This window comes from Colletotrichum abscissum (genome assembly GCF_030869225.1).
Source record: "Colletotrichum abscissum strain IMI 504890 chromosome Unknown Scaffold_91.1, whole genome shotgun sequence".
Lineage (NCBI taxonomy): Eukaryota > Fungi > Ascomycota > Sordariomycetes > Glomerellales > Glomerellaceae > Colletotrichum > Colletotrichum abscissum.
Genome location: NW_026850538.1, coordinates 20,338 through 38,095, shown reverse-complemented (window position 1 = coordinate 38,095; position 17,758 = coordinate 20,338). Strand labels below are relative to the sequence as shown.

Sequence of the window (17,758 nt, the reverse complement as noted above, 5' to 3'; positions counted from 1 at the left end):
CATTTCCTGTCGGGAAAGCAAGATCAAGGTATGCGCTGCCTTCCCCAGCCTCGTGCTCAAGTTTCCATCCTCCAGCTTTGATATCACGGCGATGGCTTCAGGCTAGAACCTGTGGCATCCTAGTAACAAATTGTTAATAGTGTGACGGTGCAACTCCTTCATGCTCCAACTGCAGGACTAAGCACCGAGAGTGCCGTTACCAAGCTGGAGAGGACAAGCGCAAGTTAGATTCTCTTTGCAGTCTCTTGATTTTGAGCGTTTTGGTCAAGGCTTACAAACGCTAGACTGTCACTGCGCGTCGCAGTCGAATTGCTGTCGAGTAGAGTCGACCACCTTTGCCAGTTTATCAATCAAAATGGGCTACAACTCCCGCCTATGCCTTCGGAAGAGGCCAAAAGTCTGACACGGATACTAAACACTCTAGGCCTTTCGACGGCCCAATTGGCTATAGAACGCGACAAAACACCACCGATTGGCCCAGCTTTGTCCCTAGAGCCGCAAACATCAGCAGTCTGCGTCCCATCTAACAATATCATACTACCTCCAGATCAACTTCCCCTAGGCTTTTCACTACCTTTCGACCCGTCTTCCTTCAACTTAGGCAATGACGCGACAGTCGGGCTCGCACCACCGGTCCAAGACGGTTTGTTGAACTTAACAACGAGAGCGATTGCCGACTGGGAATGGAGCCCTTCTGAAAATGCCGATAACATCATCACAAATGGTGGTGGCATCGCCAGCGTCCAGACCCCCAGCGATCCTCTGTTGAGCACGTACTCCGGAGAGGCTGCTTTGAGCGACACTGAAGAGGACGATGCCGGCTCAGGCACAACGGAAGAGGACCTAGTCAACCAGTTATCTGATAGACTAGGGTCTCTCCAAATTGGTCCCAATGGAAAAATCTCCTATTTCGGACCAACATCTAACTTCAGCTTGATGGAACTACCTGTGGGAGCCGATACTTTGGCTGTGGATCGAACCGTGCGCAACGATGGCCAAGAACACCTCGACAACATGGGCTACGGCAAACAGGTACCGCAAGATCTCGAAGATCATCTGATCAACCTTTACTTCACATGGCAGGACCCCTTTCAGCATGTAGTCGACAGGACTCTCTACGACGAAGCGAAGCATAGTTGGCACGAGCGAGAGGAAGACACACCATATTATTCCGAGGCACTTAGAAATGCAATGTTAGTTCAAATATTGCTTCAACCTCTCAACTCTTTTGTTGCTTGATAATGCTAATTCTTTTGCAGGTGTTCGTTAGGGGCTACCTTCGAAACACGATATCACCCGAGCTTTATAACCTTCCCAAAGTCTCTTCCGGATTTCTTCGCCGCAAGAGCCAAGACTCTTTTAGAGATCGAACTAGACTCGCCTTCCGTCTCTACGGTACAAGCAATGATTGTTCTTAGTAGCCATGAGATAGGCGCGAATAGGGACTCTCGCGGTTGGTTGTATAGTGGTATAGTCACCCCAGGTTATCACATGTGACATGTGCGAACTATAAGACAAGAGGAACTAACAGCTCTCGATCTAGCAATGGCAATTCGGCTCGCGTTTGATTTGGCATTACACAAGGATATGACACCGTACGTAAACAAGGGTGTTCTTAAACCCGCTGAAGCAGAGCTTCGTCGCGCTGTATTCTGGAGCGCATACACAATGGATCAGTAAGCTTCTGGCGCCGCTGCCAACATTGTTGGGGCTGTGGTCTGACTCTACAAATTTTCAAGGACGCTCGGATTTTACAGAGGTCGGCCTTTTCGTATCAGCATGGATGATATCACAGTTGGGAAACCAACAGAAGACTCATCAGATGGGCGGATCGAGCAATGGCTTCCTTACGTTTCGCGCCTTAGCAACGGCAACGCCCCAGTACCCATCCAGGATTACACTGAGGTCATCAGTCTATACCGCATAGAGTTGTGCGAAATCATGGCGCCTCTTGGTCACACACTGTGAGTGAATCGCCCGAATAGCAATGTTTCTGTCTGATTTAGTGGAACTAAATGCTCTCCTGGTAGATACGGCAACTCTCGGATTCCGCGGGATATATTGCAGGCCAACAACGAGAAGATTGTTTCGATATTATTTGCTTGGAAGCAGAACCTGCCACGTACGATACAAGTCGATCTAGAAGACTCAGAGGGAACATTCCTTCCTCATGTTCTTCTGTTACAGTGAGTTCAAATCCACATTGTTGATTCCTGTCGTCATGCGGTTCTCGCTCACCTTTTTGTGCCCAGTATGCAATACTATCAAAACGTGATACATGCCCATAGGCCGTGGATGTCGTCGAGCTACATTCAACCACAACCACCTCAAGGTCCCGGCTACATGCACGCGCAACAAATGTGCATCGAGTCAGCAGCCTCAGTGGCAAAGCTGATCCTGATTTACGAACGCCAATACTCCCTCAAGCGAGTTCATATCCAAGGCGTGGCCATCATCTTCTCTGCAGCCATCATACTCATCTTCGCATCTATATCCCGCCGCAGACGGAAGAGGACCACAGAGACGGCGACACACTTGAGCGTATGCTTCCGGGCTTTGGAGGAGCTTTCAGGCACTTGGGAGTGCGCCAAGCGGTCTCGGGATTTTCTTCTCATGCTGCAACGTAAGTGGGAGTTGCGCTCTCGCCGGCTGAGTCAATGTCCGTCACGTAACGCCATGCTACCGTCCGGCCTCGGCACCCTACGGCAGAGCGAGCAGGCGTCTCGGAAACGAGCGCGTACCGACAGTCCGGCCGGGTCGAAGAGCATAGGCAGTTTTCAGAGCATATCTCCTGTTCATCAAGGGGAGCAGCGAGAATACCACGAGGGCATTGATATGGACATGAGATTGGATCTTGACTGGGTGTTTGCCGCGGGAACACAGCCCATGCCAGGCAATTGGGACCAATTGCTGAATACGGATACGCTCTATTTCAATCCAAACAGAACAGGGTAACGTGTGGCATCCCCCGTAGTCGAGGATCACATAACGAATTTAGCTTGTCATCCTGGCGTGAGCTGAGTTGGGTCTTTGCGTGATACATGGGTGCTGGATTCGATGTCTCGCGCGACGCTGCTGGCCAAGCCACTCCTGCATGAAGTGGATATAATTGGACGCAAGGTCGTGACAGGGGCGCTTACGCCCAACACCCAGCTGGACAGGCAGGATTCCAGAGCCTCGCCAACCTCACGTCTGCACCTCAACACACTAACAGTCACTCATGCAAGATCACAATGTCGTTTTCAGATGATCGGCTCTGTCGCAACTGCACCAAGCTAAATCTTCAGGCAGTCTTCGACCCGGCTCGTTTCGACGGTCTTCCGGCCGTTGGCTCGGCTCAGAGTTACAAGACCAGCTGGACCAAATACATCCAGCATGTTGGAGACTGGAGACCACTCACCCGAGAGGATAGGATCAGTCAATACCCCCCAGGCATAATCCCAAGTTGCCCGTTCTGTGATTTGGTCTTCTCCATCGGCTTCAACCTGAACCGCTATCCGATGGCCGAGAAGGAGAAGATCATGTTAGCGATCCCCGCCAATCTGCTCTACAATTTTGCTGAGAAGGCGAAGCTTGGAGATGGCGGGGAACGTCCAGACTTCAACTCCGTACTCCTTCTCGTCATGAATCCCTCACACTACAAGACAGCATCCGCTCAGTACTTTGGCAATACCAGTGCTGGTGGCGGCTTGACAGCGTGGATCCGTTTCGCCCATCGAGAGGCGCCAGGAAGTCTGGTCTCTCTTGCATCCACTGCTATCTTGGAGCCCACTCGACCTCTTCTGGACCTTCCGATGCAAGCTAGAGTCTTGCGCGAGGAGAGAATCGACTACGGCCTCGTTCGATCGTGGATACACTTATGCGAGAATCATCACGATGCATGTCGTACCAGCCCAGACTGGCAAACTCTCCCTCATTTCAAGCTCATAGACTGCGAGACCCGTCAAATCATCAACACAAACCCAGCCACTAGGTATCGCTACGTAGCGTTGAGCTACGTTTGGGGAGTCGCGCCTCCAGCCAAGTACACATACCCGTGTCTGCCGGACGACCTTCCGCCAGTCATTCAAGACGCCATGAGGGCCACCATCAAGCTCGGCTTCCGCTACATCTGGATTGACAGATACTGCATCTGGCAAGACGACGCAACTCACAAGATGAGTCAGGTGGAGAGGATGGACCAGATCTACGGCGACGCAGAACTCAGCATCATCGCCATCGGCGCCAAAGACCCGAGCTACGGGCTGCCGGGCTTGTCTCTCGGCCGAACGCAACACGTTCCAATCACCAAAACAATCGGCGAGCAAGGAATCGTGACAAATTTCAGCCACCAGTGGCAACTAGACCAGATCTCCCGATCAAGGTGGTCCACGCGGGGGTGGACGTTCCAAGAGACGTGTCTGTCGAGGAGAAGACTCTACTTTTCCAACTATGAGGTCTCGTTTGAGTGCCACGATATGATGTGCTTTGAACACCTCACGCGTCCTCTTGCTTTGCAGGGGAATCTGGAGCACCACGAGAGGCCCGAGTGGACTCTCCTCAACACCCCAGACGGTGTCTGGGCTATACTACAAAAGTATTGCGATTGCCAGCTGACATACTCAAGCGACAGACTCGCTGCTGTATCTGGAGTGTTGAAGAAATGGTCACGAGTCAATCCAGGATGCTTTTCGTACTGGGGCATCCCGATAGTCGCCTCCGGCTGGCTGGTAGTAGACGCCACTGCTTCGAGACGCGCCTTTCTCGCTGGACTCCAATGGGAGATTCGGCCTGAAGGAAAGAACTATGCTAGGTTGGCAGGTTTTCCCAGCTGGTCGTGGGTATCCCAGAATGGGAAGACGTTGTTTGGTCACCACGGCTACTTCCATCTGAGGCCTCCCAAGTTAGTGGAACTTACAGAAAACTTTGACTCAGAGGTTTGGGTGGAAACGCCTCAAGGAAACATGGTTGAATGGGCCGACTTCTTTGAGACTGGTGGTCTTGATTCGTCAATCATGCAATGTACCAGGTATCTTCACATCGAATGCTGGTCATTTCAGACCGGGCCCCTCTGCTATCGGAAGATCAAACGGCGTTCAGGCACCTCGCACGACGACATGTTCTATCTCCCAACAACACGCAAACCCTCTGATGGAAAAGGAGAGTTTGTTATCAAGTTCACCCCAGACTTCGGATACGAAGATACCTTCCTCGACCGAAAACTTACGGCAATATGCTTCTCGCCTCTGGAGCACGCAACGTGCGCTATAGTTATTGAGTCTGTCCCTGGCCTCACGGTGCGAACAGGGTTACTAGCATTCATGAGGATCGAAGATTTGGGTTCACACGAATCGCAAAGTGCTGAGAATCTGCCTTTTGCTGGGCTTCCATTCGTTCAGCAGAGGCGTCGTTTCCGGTTGGGATAAGTATAGGGTAGGAAGACTCTTTCTTCTCAAATCTGTACTCTCGTCACTAGTAGCTTTCGACAGTTTATAGCTTCGAAGGAGACCTCTGTTTTGATCAACGAGATATGTCTGCTAGCCGAGAGAGACCTATCTGCTAAGCATCTTGGCATTCTCAAAGTGCCGTTGAAATACACAGTTGTGTAGTCAATTTACTTCTGCTAAATTTTTTTGATGAGGTTCGAATCCTAACTACTCTTTATTATACGTTGTTGGTCCCTCCCAAGCGTGTGGAAGCTCTCCTTAGAGGCATGTCAACCTCATGAACTCCCGAACGCATCCTTGGAGCCCGTTTGTTTATGCACATCCACCTGAAGACACTCCAGAGCCTCCACGTATGCAGACTGGGCCCCCATCCTCGCCTCCATTTCCTTCGCGGTGGAAGCGGCCATGCTCAAGACAGCCTGTAAGCGGGTCTTTGCAGTGAAGCGAACGAGATTGTCCCAGATCAAGCTGAGGGGGTGATGTTCGCCAAATATGGCCTGGTGCATCCTACACACAAAGACAAGGAGCGACTCCGCGAGGTTGGGTTCCAGGTCGAAGATGTCGTGGAATGTTAGTAATAGCAACTCGGGGTCTTGTTCCCTTATAAGATGCTTCAGAAAGTCAAGTTGCTTGTTCAGAAGGCGGAATGCAGCAGTTGTTTCCTTGCTGCTCAGCAGTACGTGGATGCCAGCCATGTCATTGTGCCACTTCCGGACCCTTTGCCTTGCTGGTTTCCCGTTTGGTCCGTAGAGAATACGCCCGTCGATGACTACCAAACCTGTTTCAAATGCTCCATCAAGATAGGAATGTATAAGCCTTATGGAGTTGTCCAGCAGACGCAGATCTGCATGTGGTTCTATTCGACGAGGAATTTCGCTCTTGAATAAGGTCGGCGAGGGTGTAGAGCATGTGATGTCTAAACTCGTACCTAGATATCTTGCAATATCGACGCTGGAATTATCTTGTAAGTCGGGTCTATGTTTCAGATACTGAACCACGCGTTCCCAGTTGACCTCTTGGCCTCGGAGAAAGAATCGAGAGCGCTTCCCTGCAGCGTCGCGGTCTTCCTTTTGTCGAAGCATCGCCATTACTTCAGCTTCTTTAAGTTTCTTGTCTAGTTTCCACGTACTCAGTCTTGACTTGTACATCTTGGTTCTGGACGAGGTTCAGTCAGAAAAGTACAGATGTGATTCGATGTTGACTTACGTTGCATAGAAATGATATTCGGATTCCATGATCTCGCTAACTTGTCTCAGGGATCTATTCTCATCTCGATAGAGCTTGGTAATAGTAGGCTGCATACGGTGCCAATCCTTTTCAGTTGCATATGTCTTGCCCGCGCGGACACCTTGGGACTTCGAGAGGGTGCTCATAGTGCGGGCTATGGTCTGAGATACGGATAGTAGGCGAGCTCCGGACGAAGAAAGCAAGATTCCAAGCAGTATGAAGAGATGAGAGTGATTACAAGGCGTATTTAAGTCTCTTGAAAGTTCCCCAATCGAGGATATAGCGTCTAGTCTCAACGCGTGTGTGAGCAAGATTTCATGTCAGCCTTGTCGAGCTAGGTAAGTTCACTAGCATGCAAGATCGAATGGGCTTGCGGAAAGAGGCCAATTTTGAGATGTTGGCTTCTCAAGTTGGCAGCAGGATGGTTGCACAGGCTGGAATTTCTTCGGCCGTAAGCCGGGTGGGCATGCACGGTATGTTTAAGACATATCGTTGGAAAGAAATGGACATGATCGCGCCCTGCTGCGCCGAGTTGGGGGCACAGCATTTGGAGGCTGTGTGGACCTCGCGCCTCTCCGAATCCGAAGACCGCAAATCCCCTTAACAATAATCAACTTGGCTCTCGATTCCCTTCTATAGCTACGCGATCCATGCAGTGTCTGTGATCCACGTAAAGTGTTGTTCGCTTTGACGGCGGTCAGAATGAGATGATCGAGATCGCAGTCTGTACATTGAATCACCCGTATTACCAGCAAAGACAAGGTTTCACACCGGGACATAGTCAGTTCGCATCATTGTACTTCTAGGAACATTGAACGCTTGGCTAGTTACTCGAGTGCCTTACTTGGTACTCGACTCTCGATGTACCCCTAAATCATCATGAACTCTCCAACTCCAATCAACGCCTCAAACCCCCAAAGATCAAAAGTATGCATGAGGCATATTTCCCGACTCGTCATAATCCCCAAACGAATTATCCGGACCAGGCCAGCTTTGGCAAAGCTCAAAGAGATCAGCAAAGGTCATCCCCGCCCCTCCCCGTCGAGCACGCGCCGCTTCCCCAAACGCGGGACCGTACCCGTACCATCCACCTCCGTAGTGACCTGGCGGGGGTCCATAGCTCGGCCGGAAGGCACCGCCGTTTCCACCGGGTCCAGAAGTTGCTGGTTCGGGGCCGGGATTGCCTTCTCCCCCACCGCCTCCTTGACCGCCAGGCCCATCGGTACGGCCCTGGTCAGGTTCAGGTCCAGAGCCGGAGCCGGCGCCGGGACGAGGATCGAACGAACCAGCACCGCCTCCACCGAAATTTCCAAAGATATCCCCGAACAAATCCTCAAACCGAATCTCCTCAGTCGGCCCAAAGTCATCGTCATCCATCTCCCCAAAACCAGGGCCCAAACCAAATCCGCCGCCTCTAGCATCAGCCTGCTGCTGTCTCCGCCGCCAGTGCTCTCTCTGCAGCGCTTCAAGGAACGCCCTCGCAGCAGCAGAAGCCTCTCTCACACGATCATTATCGTGTCCAGAGCCGTTCGCTTGGCTGAAGCCACCAAAAGCGGGATACCGCGGAGGCTGATGCTGCTGCTGTTGATCGTGTTGATGCTGCTGCTCACCTACCTCTTCTGGTTGCCATTGTGGATCGTGCCTGTGTCGCTGTTGATTCTGTTCTCGTTCTTGCTGTTGCTCTTGCCGCCGCCGCTGCTCGTTACGCAGATTCTCCTCGTAAAAGCGACCCGTACCGTAGTAGATCCCTCCAGGCAAGCCACCGACGGGTATATCCCCATGCCCATAGCCACGCTGCTGACGGCCTCCTTCCCCTCCAGAGCCAGGGCCTTGCTGGCCGCGAGGTGTGTTCCGACCGGAGCTGGCTTCGGAGTATCCGTCGAATACGTAGGCCATTGTATCTTGATCGCTCTCGGCCTAGACCGTATGAAAGTTCTGAGGATTCAAGAGCTTCTTTTCTGTTGACTGATGCTGTTGGTCGTTGTTCCTGTTGTCCGGTGTATAAGTGGAATTCCGAGGTAGGTGATATGGCAAAGTACCAAGCCTATTTATATGTTTGTCAAAGGTTGCACGAATTAGTGATTCACAGTCTCGGCTTGTTTGAGCATAGTGGTGATGTGGAAGCGTGTTTGATCGTTGATTGCCAAAGGCAAGCAGCTGTGATTCAGGAATTAAAGACACACGTCACGCGAATATGGAAGCTTTCAGCTCGGGGTATGAACTAGCATTTGTTACAAGCGCAGTAATTTGCGCCAAACGTCTATGTACTGGCTCCGATATCGTAGCGCATTGCCGCGATGAAAAATAATACGGGCTCTCGTCCCCTGCCTCAAGGGAGAGAACCGGCGTTTTATGTCTGTTTACCTGCTTTGATAGGTAAAGCCGGGTATAATAGAAAACATACATTACAGGTATCCAGGGTCCGTTTAAACGTATGATGGCTCCTAAACAACGCCACGCAGAAAACAATCAAAGAAATGGGTAATTATGTCGCGGTAGTGCTTGTTTCGTTGCGCAAGGAGACGGGTCCTTGAAACCCTGTCGTTGGTCTGACGTTCTGCATTTCCATACCCTGAATGTCGACCTTCTGATCCCGGAGAGCACCGAGGCGTTGATCACCACCAATATACCTCTTCTTGAATTGGTAGTAGGTAGGAGGCCTCGGTCGGCAGAGGACGACGATCCAGTTCTTGAGCATGCTGCCCTGAGTGAAGGCTCGGAACCGCTCTGCCTTGATGAACTTGTGAGAGTTGATGTACTCTCTCGTTGTTTCGCCTCGAGCCATGAGGAAGATGTGGTAGCCCATGAGGGCAGCAGGGTATAAGAAGGCAATAAAGCCGTAGATGACCATAGCGAAGGGAACGCGGAAGTCGTCGATGGATTTACCAAAGGAAATATCGGATCGGTGCATGTGTACGAGAATTTGGCCTAGAGAGGCGCCGAGGAGGTAGAGAGAGAGGAAGGTTGCCGAGGAGACGAAAGCAAAGAAATATCGGTAATTGCGTTTTCCGACACAGTTGTTGAGCCAAACGCAGTGGTGATCGTGGGTCTCGATGCAGTTGTCGCACAGTCGGCAGTGATGAGCCCGAGGAGGCCGCCAAATGTTACATGTTCTACAATGTTTTACTGGAACTTCCATGGCGGCCGTGGCTGACTCTGCTGACTTGATCAGCGTCCAGTCGTTGGTCGGAGGCCCGAGCCGGAGAGGATCCTCTGTCGAATCAGCCGGTGGAAAGGCATGAAGGTTTCGCGGCAAAATCTATGCGCGGTTAGCTATATTTTTACCGAAGTAAGGGTGTCACAACTTACGCCTGGGTCCGACAGGGATGCGTGGAGGAACGAGGAAATGCAAATGTAGAAGACGTATCCGAAAGTGATTGGGATGGCAGGACTGATGTTATGCCATATCCAAGGGGCTGAGAAGACGAAGAATAGGACGGCGGGAATAATGATGAACAGCCCAGTGGCTACGTTGACTGGCCGATGCTTGGTGTTCTGGAATCGCCCTCCCAAGCAGAAGACAGTATTGCCTTCGAAGTACTGGAAAACATAGCCAAGGTTTGTCTTGGACTTCTTCAAGTTGTTCTTGTCGGCGGGTCTCGAAGAGTCTACGGGGTTGAGCTGCGGCGTGGATGCGGTCGATGAAAGCTTTTCGCCGCCAGGTAGAGTCCGGTTTGACTTGTTCTGGTCACTTCTGCCTGGCAGCAAGAAACTTGAGCGGAAAGATCGCGGCGATTTGATAGGGCTAGGTTGATTGCCTCGTTCTCTGAAGCCCCTGTCGACATTGACGCTCAGGTTTCGGCTATTGCGCTGGTTCCGTTGCAGCGGCGTGACGCTCTCGGACATACTACCGGCAGCATAGTGACCATGAGTCGGGCTCGTGTTGGCGGTGATTCGATCGTACGTTCCTTGGTCGGTGTATTCGGTTCCGCGAGACGGAGGTGGTCTCATGTTGTCGTCGTCGCTAAGCTGCCGCTGGAGGCGCGCAACGGGATTCGAAACCGGGTTTGAGATGACGCTGTGCCGAGCATTTGGTCCTCCACTGGCTACAGCTGCTGCTGCGGCGGCACTCTGGTTGTGTTCGGGTGTAGGTTCGGTATCCTCCAATGTAGGTTGCTGACGGGTCGCAGGTCGTGAACCACCACGCTGGGCTTGCAGCTTTTGGGAACTCATGGGACGAAAGAAGGCTGAAGACGTAAGAGACGGAACATGACTTCGACTTGTCGAGCTAGGCGGTCTGCTGCTGATCGAACCAGCGGTACTACCGCCTCCGATGCTTCCCCTCTTCTCGTTGAGACTGGTAATGTAATTCATTCGTGGGGGCGGACCCCGTCTCCGGCCTTCGAGGGGTCCAGACATGCCTGTCTTGGCCGTCCCTGGCCGTGACACAGTTTCTGAAGCCAGACCAGATTTTCTGCGCGGATTTTCGGACAAGGTCTGGGCTACAGCGTCCCCGCCGTCGTCGGACGCGATGTCGGTCATTCGCGACGAGATGATACTCGGCGGGCCTGGTCGGTCGGAGCGTCCAGGAAATTGGGGTTTCGGAAAGCCGCCATCGTCGGTTGGCGTGCTAGGCCCACCGGCCTGTTCTTTTGAAGTCATTTTGAGCGCTGATGTCGCAGTCGGATCGGCGGCGCAATGATGTTGGAAAGTTCGCAAGTTTCCTCCACTATAACATGTCGCTTTTTTGACGTGTTGATAAAAGGGTATCGCGAGGTTGGGAGAAGAGCTTGTCAAGAGCGGCCGGGGGGGAGGGTGGTGGTCGGTCTTGAAATCGGCGCTTTGACGTGAGGTTGTGATGACTATCGCGCGGGACGAAGGGTTCGGTAGGTTCGGAGACTGGATCGTGGAAGGTTTGGAAAAGGCTGAAGCGCAAAAGTCTGCGGTCGGAATGTGGTATTAAAAAGAGGTCGTGCAAAGGAATAGGAAAAGGTCCGTGTATTAAGGCGAGGGAGTGAATCGGTTGGTATCGTTTGTCGTATTGTATCGTGTAGAGAGAGTGGGAGAGAGAGACGGAGAAAGGAAGGTTGGGATGGCGAGCGAGCCGTGAATGAGCGAAGCGAAGAAGACGTCGGACAAGACTCAGAGTCTCGTCTTATGCCTGGTGTTGCTTTTTCGAGACCAGAAAGCGACCCAGTCCAGGCATGGATTGCCCAACAGCGACGGAGAAGGATTGGATTGGAGCACCGCAGCGCAAGTCGAACGGGGGGGTTTTTCTTGGGTATGTTGGGCTGGATTCGCTGCAAGGCTTTACCATACGGATACTGCGACCCAATGTAAGGGGCGGCATAACCTGGGTATCCGTGCTTTGTGCATGTGGAAGGTTGCATAGAACCCTGATTTGGTTAAGCTCAGATAGTGCAGGATGTAGCTGCCGTATGTCATCACTAACATTCCTCCGCCTGTATCACGTGTTCTTCACGATAGTGCCTGCGCTCAAGCCCCCTGCGAAACGGCTTTGGCCGCGTTTTTATGCAGGCGCCGGTGCAACTAGGCCAGGCCAATTTAATTACAATTGCCGGATCTGGGTCCCAGCTTTAAATTGCTACAGCAGCAACAGGCCAACAGCACGCGGCGCGGTGATGGCTGCAGTGCCGGGGTGATGAGATGGGGAGCACGGCGGACGAAGGAGCGTGTCTTTCGCTCAGGTACCCGTCTTCGATGCCTTTGCCCTACGGACAGTCGGACACCACCAGTACGGGATAGCAATTAGCATAAAACGCACAGGCCATGGTTGTTCTAGCCTTTAATTTACTCTCCAGTCTCTACGAATCTAAACTGGCGATGTTTCTCAGCCTCCCGTTCCTCCACTCTCATCGCTGACATGTGAGGAATGCTAAACCGTTGTTTTGGTCTTGCTTATATTCCGTGGCTTAAGACGCGTCTCGCCCTTTCGCTGAATGCCGTTGAAGTGCTGCAACGCTGAGGGTTCCCGGAATGATCTCTTTAATCTGCTGGGTTGGTCCTCGCTCGGAACGCTTTCGTCCGAGCAGCATCCCCAGGGAAATGCTTGGGACACGGCACGAACAGGGCCAATCGCACACAATCCAAGCATGCACCGCAGTGAATGAGACGTCTTGAATCCGATCCTCATCCATGAAATTCACTGCTTCAACATGTAGGAGAATGCGATTATGCCGCCATTGTCAGCACCAATGCGGTCCCGTTCACTATCCGTACATTATGGCTTGTCTGCTCAAACAAGGGATACCCTGACCATCTGGGGTCTTCTGACAGTTTGCACCATATGACTGTTCTTGACAATCGACGCACGTTTCTGCGGATGAACCGCGCTCTACATACTCCAGCCTCGTGGGTATGAGCCTGTTAGAATGGTTGCTATCGAAGACGGAAACTACATTCACATTCTTCTGAGCGACGGTAGATCTATCAGCATCATTGCTTCCCATTCTATCCACGGACTCCCCAAAGCATAAGCTCTCGGCGATACTTGAGGTGTGATAAGCAAAATATCTCACACGGTCTTGAGCCAATCGAGCATAGACACTACCACGATAATATAGGCTGCTGATGCATCTTGATGCTAACGGAGATGTTCGCCAGGCATAATGTGAGACTTCAATGAGGACAAGCACGCAAGCCCCGATGCGACAAATTGTCCAGGATAAGCTCTGTGTTCGGAAGTACCGGTCCCCCAGGCTCCGAGTTTGATGCCAGCCTCTCCGTATTGTAAGGCAGCCTCTTGATTTGTTCTCAATTGTTTGTTGAGACTATCTATTCTCGCAGTGTTTGTTCAATGTCGTTCTAGAACATAAAACTCGGACAGTCACGCTATATTTCGCTTGGATATGATAAGCTCATGGGCCAGCGAAGCTTCAGTCTGCAGCTAATAGATCCCTATAACCTGGAAGGCCGCTCCATGTGTCGATGCAAATAACGCAAAATCAGCCAGGATCAAAGTGAAAGCATCTCTATCTTTCTCACTGCTGGCAGATACTTGCCATAGCAGGACTCTCACATGCTAGGAAGCCGTTAGTCAATTATACTTCTTAGTGAAGAGAAGCCTTTAAGCGCATAAGAGTCATCTATCCGGTGCAGGATGAGGTAATGCCCACATCGTCCTCGATTGACCAATCACCTTCCACTCGTAAGCCCGGCCAATCGTTTCTCCCGAATTTCAACCTTGGGATCCTGTCTCGACGAACCTGAAGCTCCGAAATCATACGACAAGCCGACACCACTCACAACATCACACCCCAACGACACCCGTCAACCACCGCAACAATGGCCTCCTTCGTCGCCCGCCGCGCCTTCTCTACCTCCATCCGCCGCTTCGCCGACGAGCAGGCCAAGCAGACCCTCACCCAGGAGTCCAAGCGCAACCCCGAGACCCTCGTGCGTGATATCCCGTCCATCCAGCCGAGATGCCCTTAGACCGACCCGTCCGCCGTCCAACGTCCACCGCATCCCTTCCCCCGCGCAGCCGAGCTTCTGAAGCAACCAGGAAATATCGCCGAGCCTACGAAGAAGCGATAGTTGCGCAAAGGGGTGCGGACAGAAAGGCTGGAAGCGGCGTCAAAACAATCGCATGCAAGCGAGCCGGAATGGAAGGCTAATCGGATTTTTTGTCAAACAGATCCTCGGTGGTGTCATGGTTGCTGCCCTCGGCGGTGCCGGCCTCTACTTCGGTACGTCTCAGGAATAATTGGTATATCCTCCTCGATGATTGAACAGCCACTGACGTTTTTTTTTTTCTTCCCACGCAGGCCGCTCCCCCACCTCCTCTACCTCCGAGAGCCCCGTCCTGAAGGCCGGTATGCCCTGGGAGACCGACAGCGAGGGCAAGTACAAGTACCACCCCGGTGGCAACCCCGCAAACGAGCCCAGAGACGCTCCCAGCGCCGTCAACACTGTCATCATTCCCGATGTCACTCTCCCCAAGGTGTGTTTTTGATATACCTATCTGATCCATCTCACCACATCGGAGAGACTCCGTTCGTGGGAGGTCGAGTTTGCTCCAAGGCCCGGGATTCTTCGGGATTTGAAGCCGGAGGAAATAGCCGGGCTGACGCTTCATGACACAGGAATTGCACGAAAAGTACAACAAGTGGGGCAAGGACGGCTACCCTTAAAGAATTAGAGATACCTGCGTTGAGAAGACGTGTTTTTGCACAGTCTGTGCAATGGGCGGAAGGTGGTTTTCATGTGTAGATAGGGAGAATTCAGTTTTATCCACGTTTTTCTACCTTGGACAGTATCTCCAACGTTGAAACTACATCACTCGGCCTCGCGGCTCATCAAGCTACCTTGACCGGTTTTATATGCTCCGAGGCTCATGAAGCGGGATTTCATCTGAACATCTCTGCTGCAGGAAACTCAATGGCATGCAATTGAATCATGAGGGCGAGTGAAAAGAATACTCCCAAAAAAACAGCAATGCATTGCCTCGGTGTCACCCAACTCCCCAAAAACACCATTCGACTTACGCCCACAACACCACTCCCACACCCACACACAAGTCTACAAAAAGCCACACGCCAATCTACGAGGCGAGCTGCTCAATCTCATCACCCGTAAACCCAAAGAGGTACAACAAGTCCAACAGGCTCTCGCTGTTGAGTCTCGTATCGGCCTCCATCTGCACCCTCGGCTTAGCGTTCCACGCAACACCCAAGCCCGCCGCGCCCATCATCAGCAGATCGTTTGCGCCGTCACCAACCGCAACAACCTGCGACAGATCGATGCCCTCCTTGGCTGCAATCTCAACAAGGAGGTCACGCTTCCGCTCCTTGCCTACAATGAGGCCCTTGACCTCCCCAGTGAGCTTTCCAGCATCGTCGATGACAACCTCATTGGCGTGCGCGTAGTCGATGCCCAACTCTCCAGCAAGCCAGCTCGTCAGGGGCAAGAACCCGCCCGACAGCACCGCGGTCTTCACACCGAGGCGCTTCAGAGCCTTGATCAGGCGGGGCACGCCCTTGGTGACATCCAGGACGGGCCGCAGCTGCTCGAAGCAGGAGGTGGGCAGACCCTTGAGAAGCTGCACGCGCTCGCGGAACGCGGCGTCGAACTCGAGCTCGCCGAGCATGGCGCGGTGCGTGATGTCGGCGACGCGCGCGGCCAGGTCGGGCGGGTCCGTGAGCGTCGCGGCGAGCAAGTCAATCACCTCCTGCGTGATGAGGGTGCTGTCCATGTCGAAGACGACGAGACGCGGGTGCCTGCGCCACAGCGTGTCGGGCTGCAGCGCGACGTCGACGCTCCACTCCCTCTCGAAACGGTAGATGAGCTCGTGCCGCCGCAGGTCCGTCAGGCTGAGGTAGCTCTGGCAGGGCGCCGGGTCGAGGGTCAGCTCGACGACGCGCGGGTGCTCCTGGCTGTCGAGGCAGCGGTGGGAGGAGCTGTAGTCGGACTCGCCGGCGGGGAGGGGGAAGGTCGACATGAGGTGCAGGAACGAGGTCACGCACATGGGCGAGACGTGGGATCCGTACAGGTGGTCGAGCTTCTCGGGCTCGAGGGTCGGGGGTTCGAGGGGGAAGGACTCGGGGTCCTGGGTCGGCGCGAAGTTGGCCGGGAGGGACTCCTTGCCGCTGGCGCTGTCGGAGGTGAGGGTCGGGGGGGATGCGACGCGGCCGCCACTTGCTCCGGCCGCTGTCGTGTGGTGGCCGGCGCCGTCGCCGCCGTTCGGTTTGTAGAAGAGCGTGGCCACCAAGCGCGACTGCTTCTTCCCACCCGCGGGCGCGCAGTTGGGGTGCGAGTAGCTGTGGTTCAGGCCGCTGCGGATGGTGGGTGGGTCGTCCTCTGAGGGGATGCCGTTGAAGCCCGCATAGTGCTTGTGGCCGGCGTTGTGGTTGTGCTGCTTTGGCGGAGAGACGGCGACGTTGCTCAGGTCCTCGACGACGGTGTCGATGCCGAAGCGGCTCTCTGGGTGCTGCGGGGGCCGGTACTGCTGGTGCTCGCGCAAGAAGGAGCTGCTCCTCATGGACGAGGTCAGCTGAGGTCGGGGCGACGTTGTCGACTTGGCGGGGCTTGCGTCGGCCATGGCGGGAATACTCTTCTCTATCGTCTTTTCTTCTAAGGCGGGGTTTAAACTACGACGGACCAAGACGGAGACAAGGCTGAGACGAAGGGTGAATGGGACACTGGGGGACGGGACGGATAGAGGACTATGCAGGAGGAGGAGGATGGGCCTTCAGCAACAGCTGCTGGCGACGGCAGCGGCGGCTTGGAAGATTGCGGGGAGAGAAAGAGAGAAAGCGCGAGAGAGACTGAGGACGAGGGGGAGGGGTAAAGACAGAAGCTCGGGGCCCGGCGTGGTGGTGAAGGTAAAGCTTAAAGACCCAGCTCAACTTAGTAGCCCTCATTGTTTCGAAAGGTAAAACATGTTGGCGTGGTTGGACGACAGACGATAGAGAGAAAGAGAGGATGGGGCCTCGCGGCGGAGGGCTGGCGGGTGCTGGTGCACTGTGAAGTCTGACTGTGCGCCCCGCCTCGCCGTCACTGGTTCGGATCCGAGCGAGGCCCGCAATTCCCGTGTCCCGACGTCTTGGGCGGCGCGCCATTGGCTGAGCTGGGCGTCGCATGGCAAGCTCTCCCGTGGGACCTTCCTTGAGCCGTGGGCCGTGGTATTCCCCAAAGTGGACGCCAGGATCACGTGGTTACCCCTCTAAAAATTCTGTTCTGAACTTCTGATAAGCTGAGGGGGGGAAGGAGGCCCGGTCCGAATAACATGGTGAGGCTGAATCACATCACTGTGAGGTCGGTCAGTCGTCTCCGGGTTCCGTCCAAGGTGAAAGGAGAAAACTTTGGCCAGGAGTCCGAACACGTGAGTTGGAAGCCAGTGTGAAAGAGCGAACCTTCGGGCGATCTGCGGGACCATCAGCCTCGCCCGAATCTACCGACGCCGGTCATCCAGGGGAGGGAAAGTCAGGGACGATTCCATGACAGCCCTATCGCCGTACTAGTGTACATACGCAGAATCACGCACTGGCCTACCTTACCCTACCTCACGTTGGCCACCTACTGTGTTGGTCATTGGCAGGCAAGCAGTGCAGGCTGGCCTTGGCTTTTTCTGCTGGTAAGTTTGTTATCCACCAGTCACCGCGATGACCGAAAACTGATCATTGCTTCAGGAGCTGGCTCCGCTG

General features: G+C 53.6%; 7 protein-coding genes across 7 annotated transcripts; 2 read left to right on the top strand and 5 right to left on the bottom strand.

Annotated features, from left to right (window-relative positions):
• Positions 1–375: 375 nt before the first annotated feature.
• On the top strand, positions 376–5,405 carry CABS01_16321 (uncharacterized protein; the record flags this gene model as incomplete). Its single annotated transcript, XM_060549652.1, has 7 exons — positions 376–1,193; positions 1,260–1,453; positions 1,544–1,676; positions 1,740–1,964; positions 2,031–2,186; positions 2,289–2,951; positions 3,215–5,405. 7 exons carry the CDS (start codon positions 376–378, stop codon positions 5,403–5,405), a joined length of 4,380 nt encoding a protein of 1,459 aa, XP_060389504.1.
• Positions 5,406–5,701: 296 nt separating this feature from the next.
• Positions 5,702–6,799, bottom strand: CABS01_16320 (uncharacterized protein; the record flags this gene model as incomplete). The annotated part of the gene is made up of 2 exons (XM_060549651.1): positions 5,702–6,581; positions 6,633–6,799. The coding sequence occupies 2 exons, from the start codon at positions 6,797–6,799 to the stop codon at positions 5,702–5,704; spliced, it is 1,047 nt and encodes a 348-aa protein (XP_060389503.1).
• Positions 6,800–7,574: 775 nt separating this feature from the next.
• On the bottom strand, positions 7,575–8,549 carry CABS01_16319 (uncharacterized protein; the record flags this gene model as incomplete). Its single annotated transcript, XM_060549650.1, has 1 exon — positions 7,575–8,549. One exon carries the CDS (start codon positions 8,547–8,549, stop codon positions 7,575–7,577), a length of 975 nt encoding a protein of 324 aa, XP_060389502.1.
• Positions 8,550–9,138: 589 nt separating this feature from the next.
• CABS01_16318 (DHHC zinc finger domain-containing protein) lies at positions 9,139–11,255 on the bottom strand (the record flags this gene model as incomplete). Its single annotated transcript, XM_060549649.1, has 2 exons — positions 9,139–9,912; positions 9,963–11,255. The coding sequence occupies 2 exons, from the start codon at positions 11,253–11,255 to the stop codon at positions 9,139–9,141; spliced, it is 2,067 nt and encodes a 688-aa protein (XP_060389501.1).
• Positions 11,256–12,489: 1,234 nt separating this feature from the next.
• Positions 12,490–12,747, bottom strand: CABS01_16317 (uncharacterized protein; the record flags this gene model as incomplete). The annotated part of the gene is made up of 1 exon (XM_060549648.1): positions 12,490–12,747. The coding sequence occupies one exon, from the start codon at positions 12,745–12,747 to the stop codon at positions 12,490–12,492; it is 258 nt and encodes an 85-aa protein (XP_060389500.1).
• A 1,151-nt stretch (positions 12,748–13,898) lies between these two features.
• Positions 13,899–14,746, top strand: CABS01_16316 (uncharacterized protein; the record flags this gene model as incomplete). The annotated part of the gene is made up of 4 exons (XM_060549647.1): positions 13,899–14,009; positions 14,251–14,302; positions 14,381–14,556; positions 14,699–14,746. The coding sequence occupies 4 exons, from the start codon at positions 13,899–13,901 to the stop codon at positions 14,744–14,746; spliced, it is 387 nt and encodes a 128-aa protein (XP_060389499.1).
• Positions 14,747–15,156: 410 nt separating this feature from the next.
• Positions 15,157–16,653, bottom strand: CABS01_16315 (phosphoserine phosphatase SerB; the record flags this gene model as incomplete). Its single annotated transcript, XM_060549646.1, has 1 exon — positions 15,157–16,653. The coding sequence occupies one exon, from the start codon at positions 16,651–16,653 to the stop codon at positions 15,157–15,159; it is 1,497 nt and encodes a 498-aa protein (XP_060389498.1).
• Positions 16,654–17,758: the final 1,105 nt, after the last annotated feature.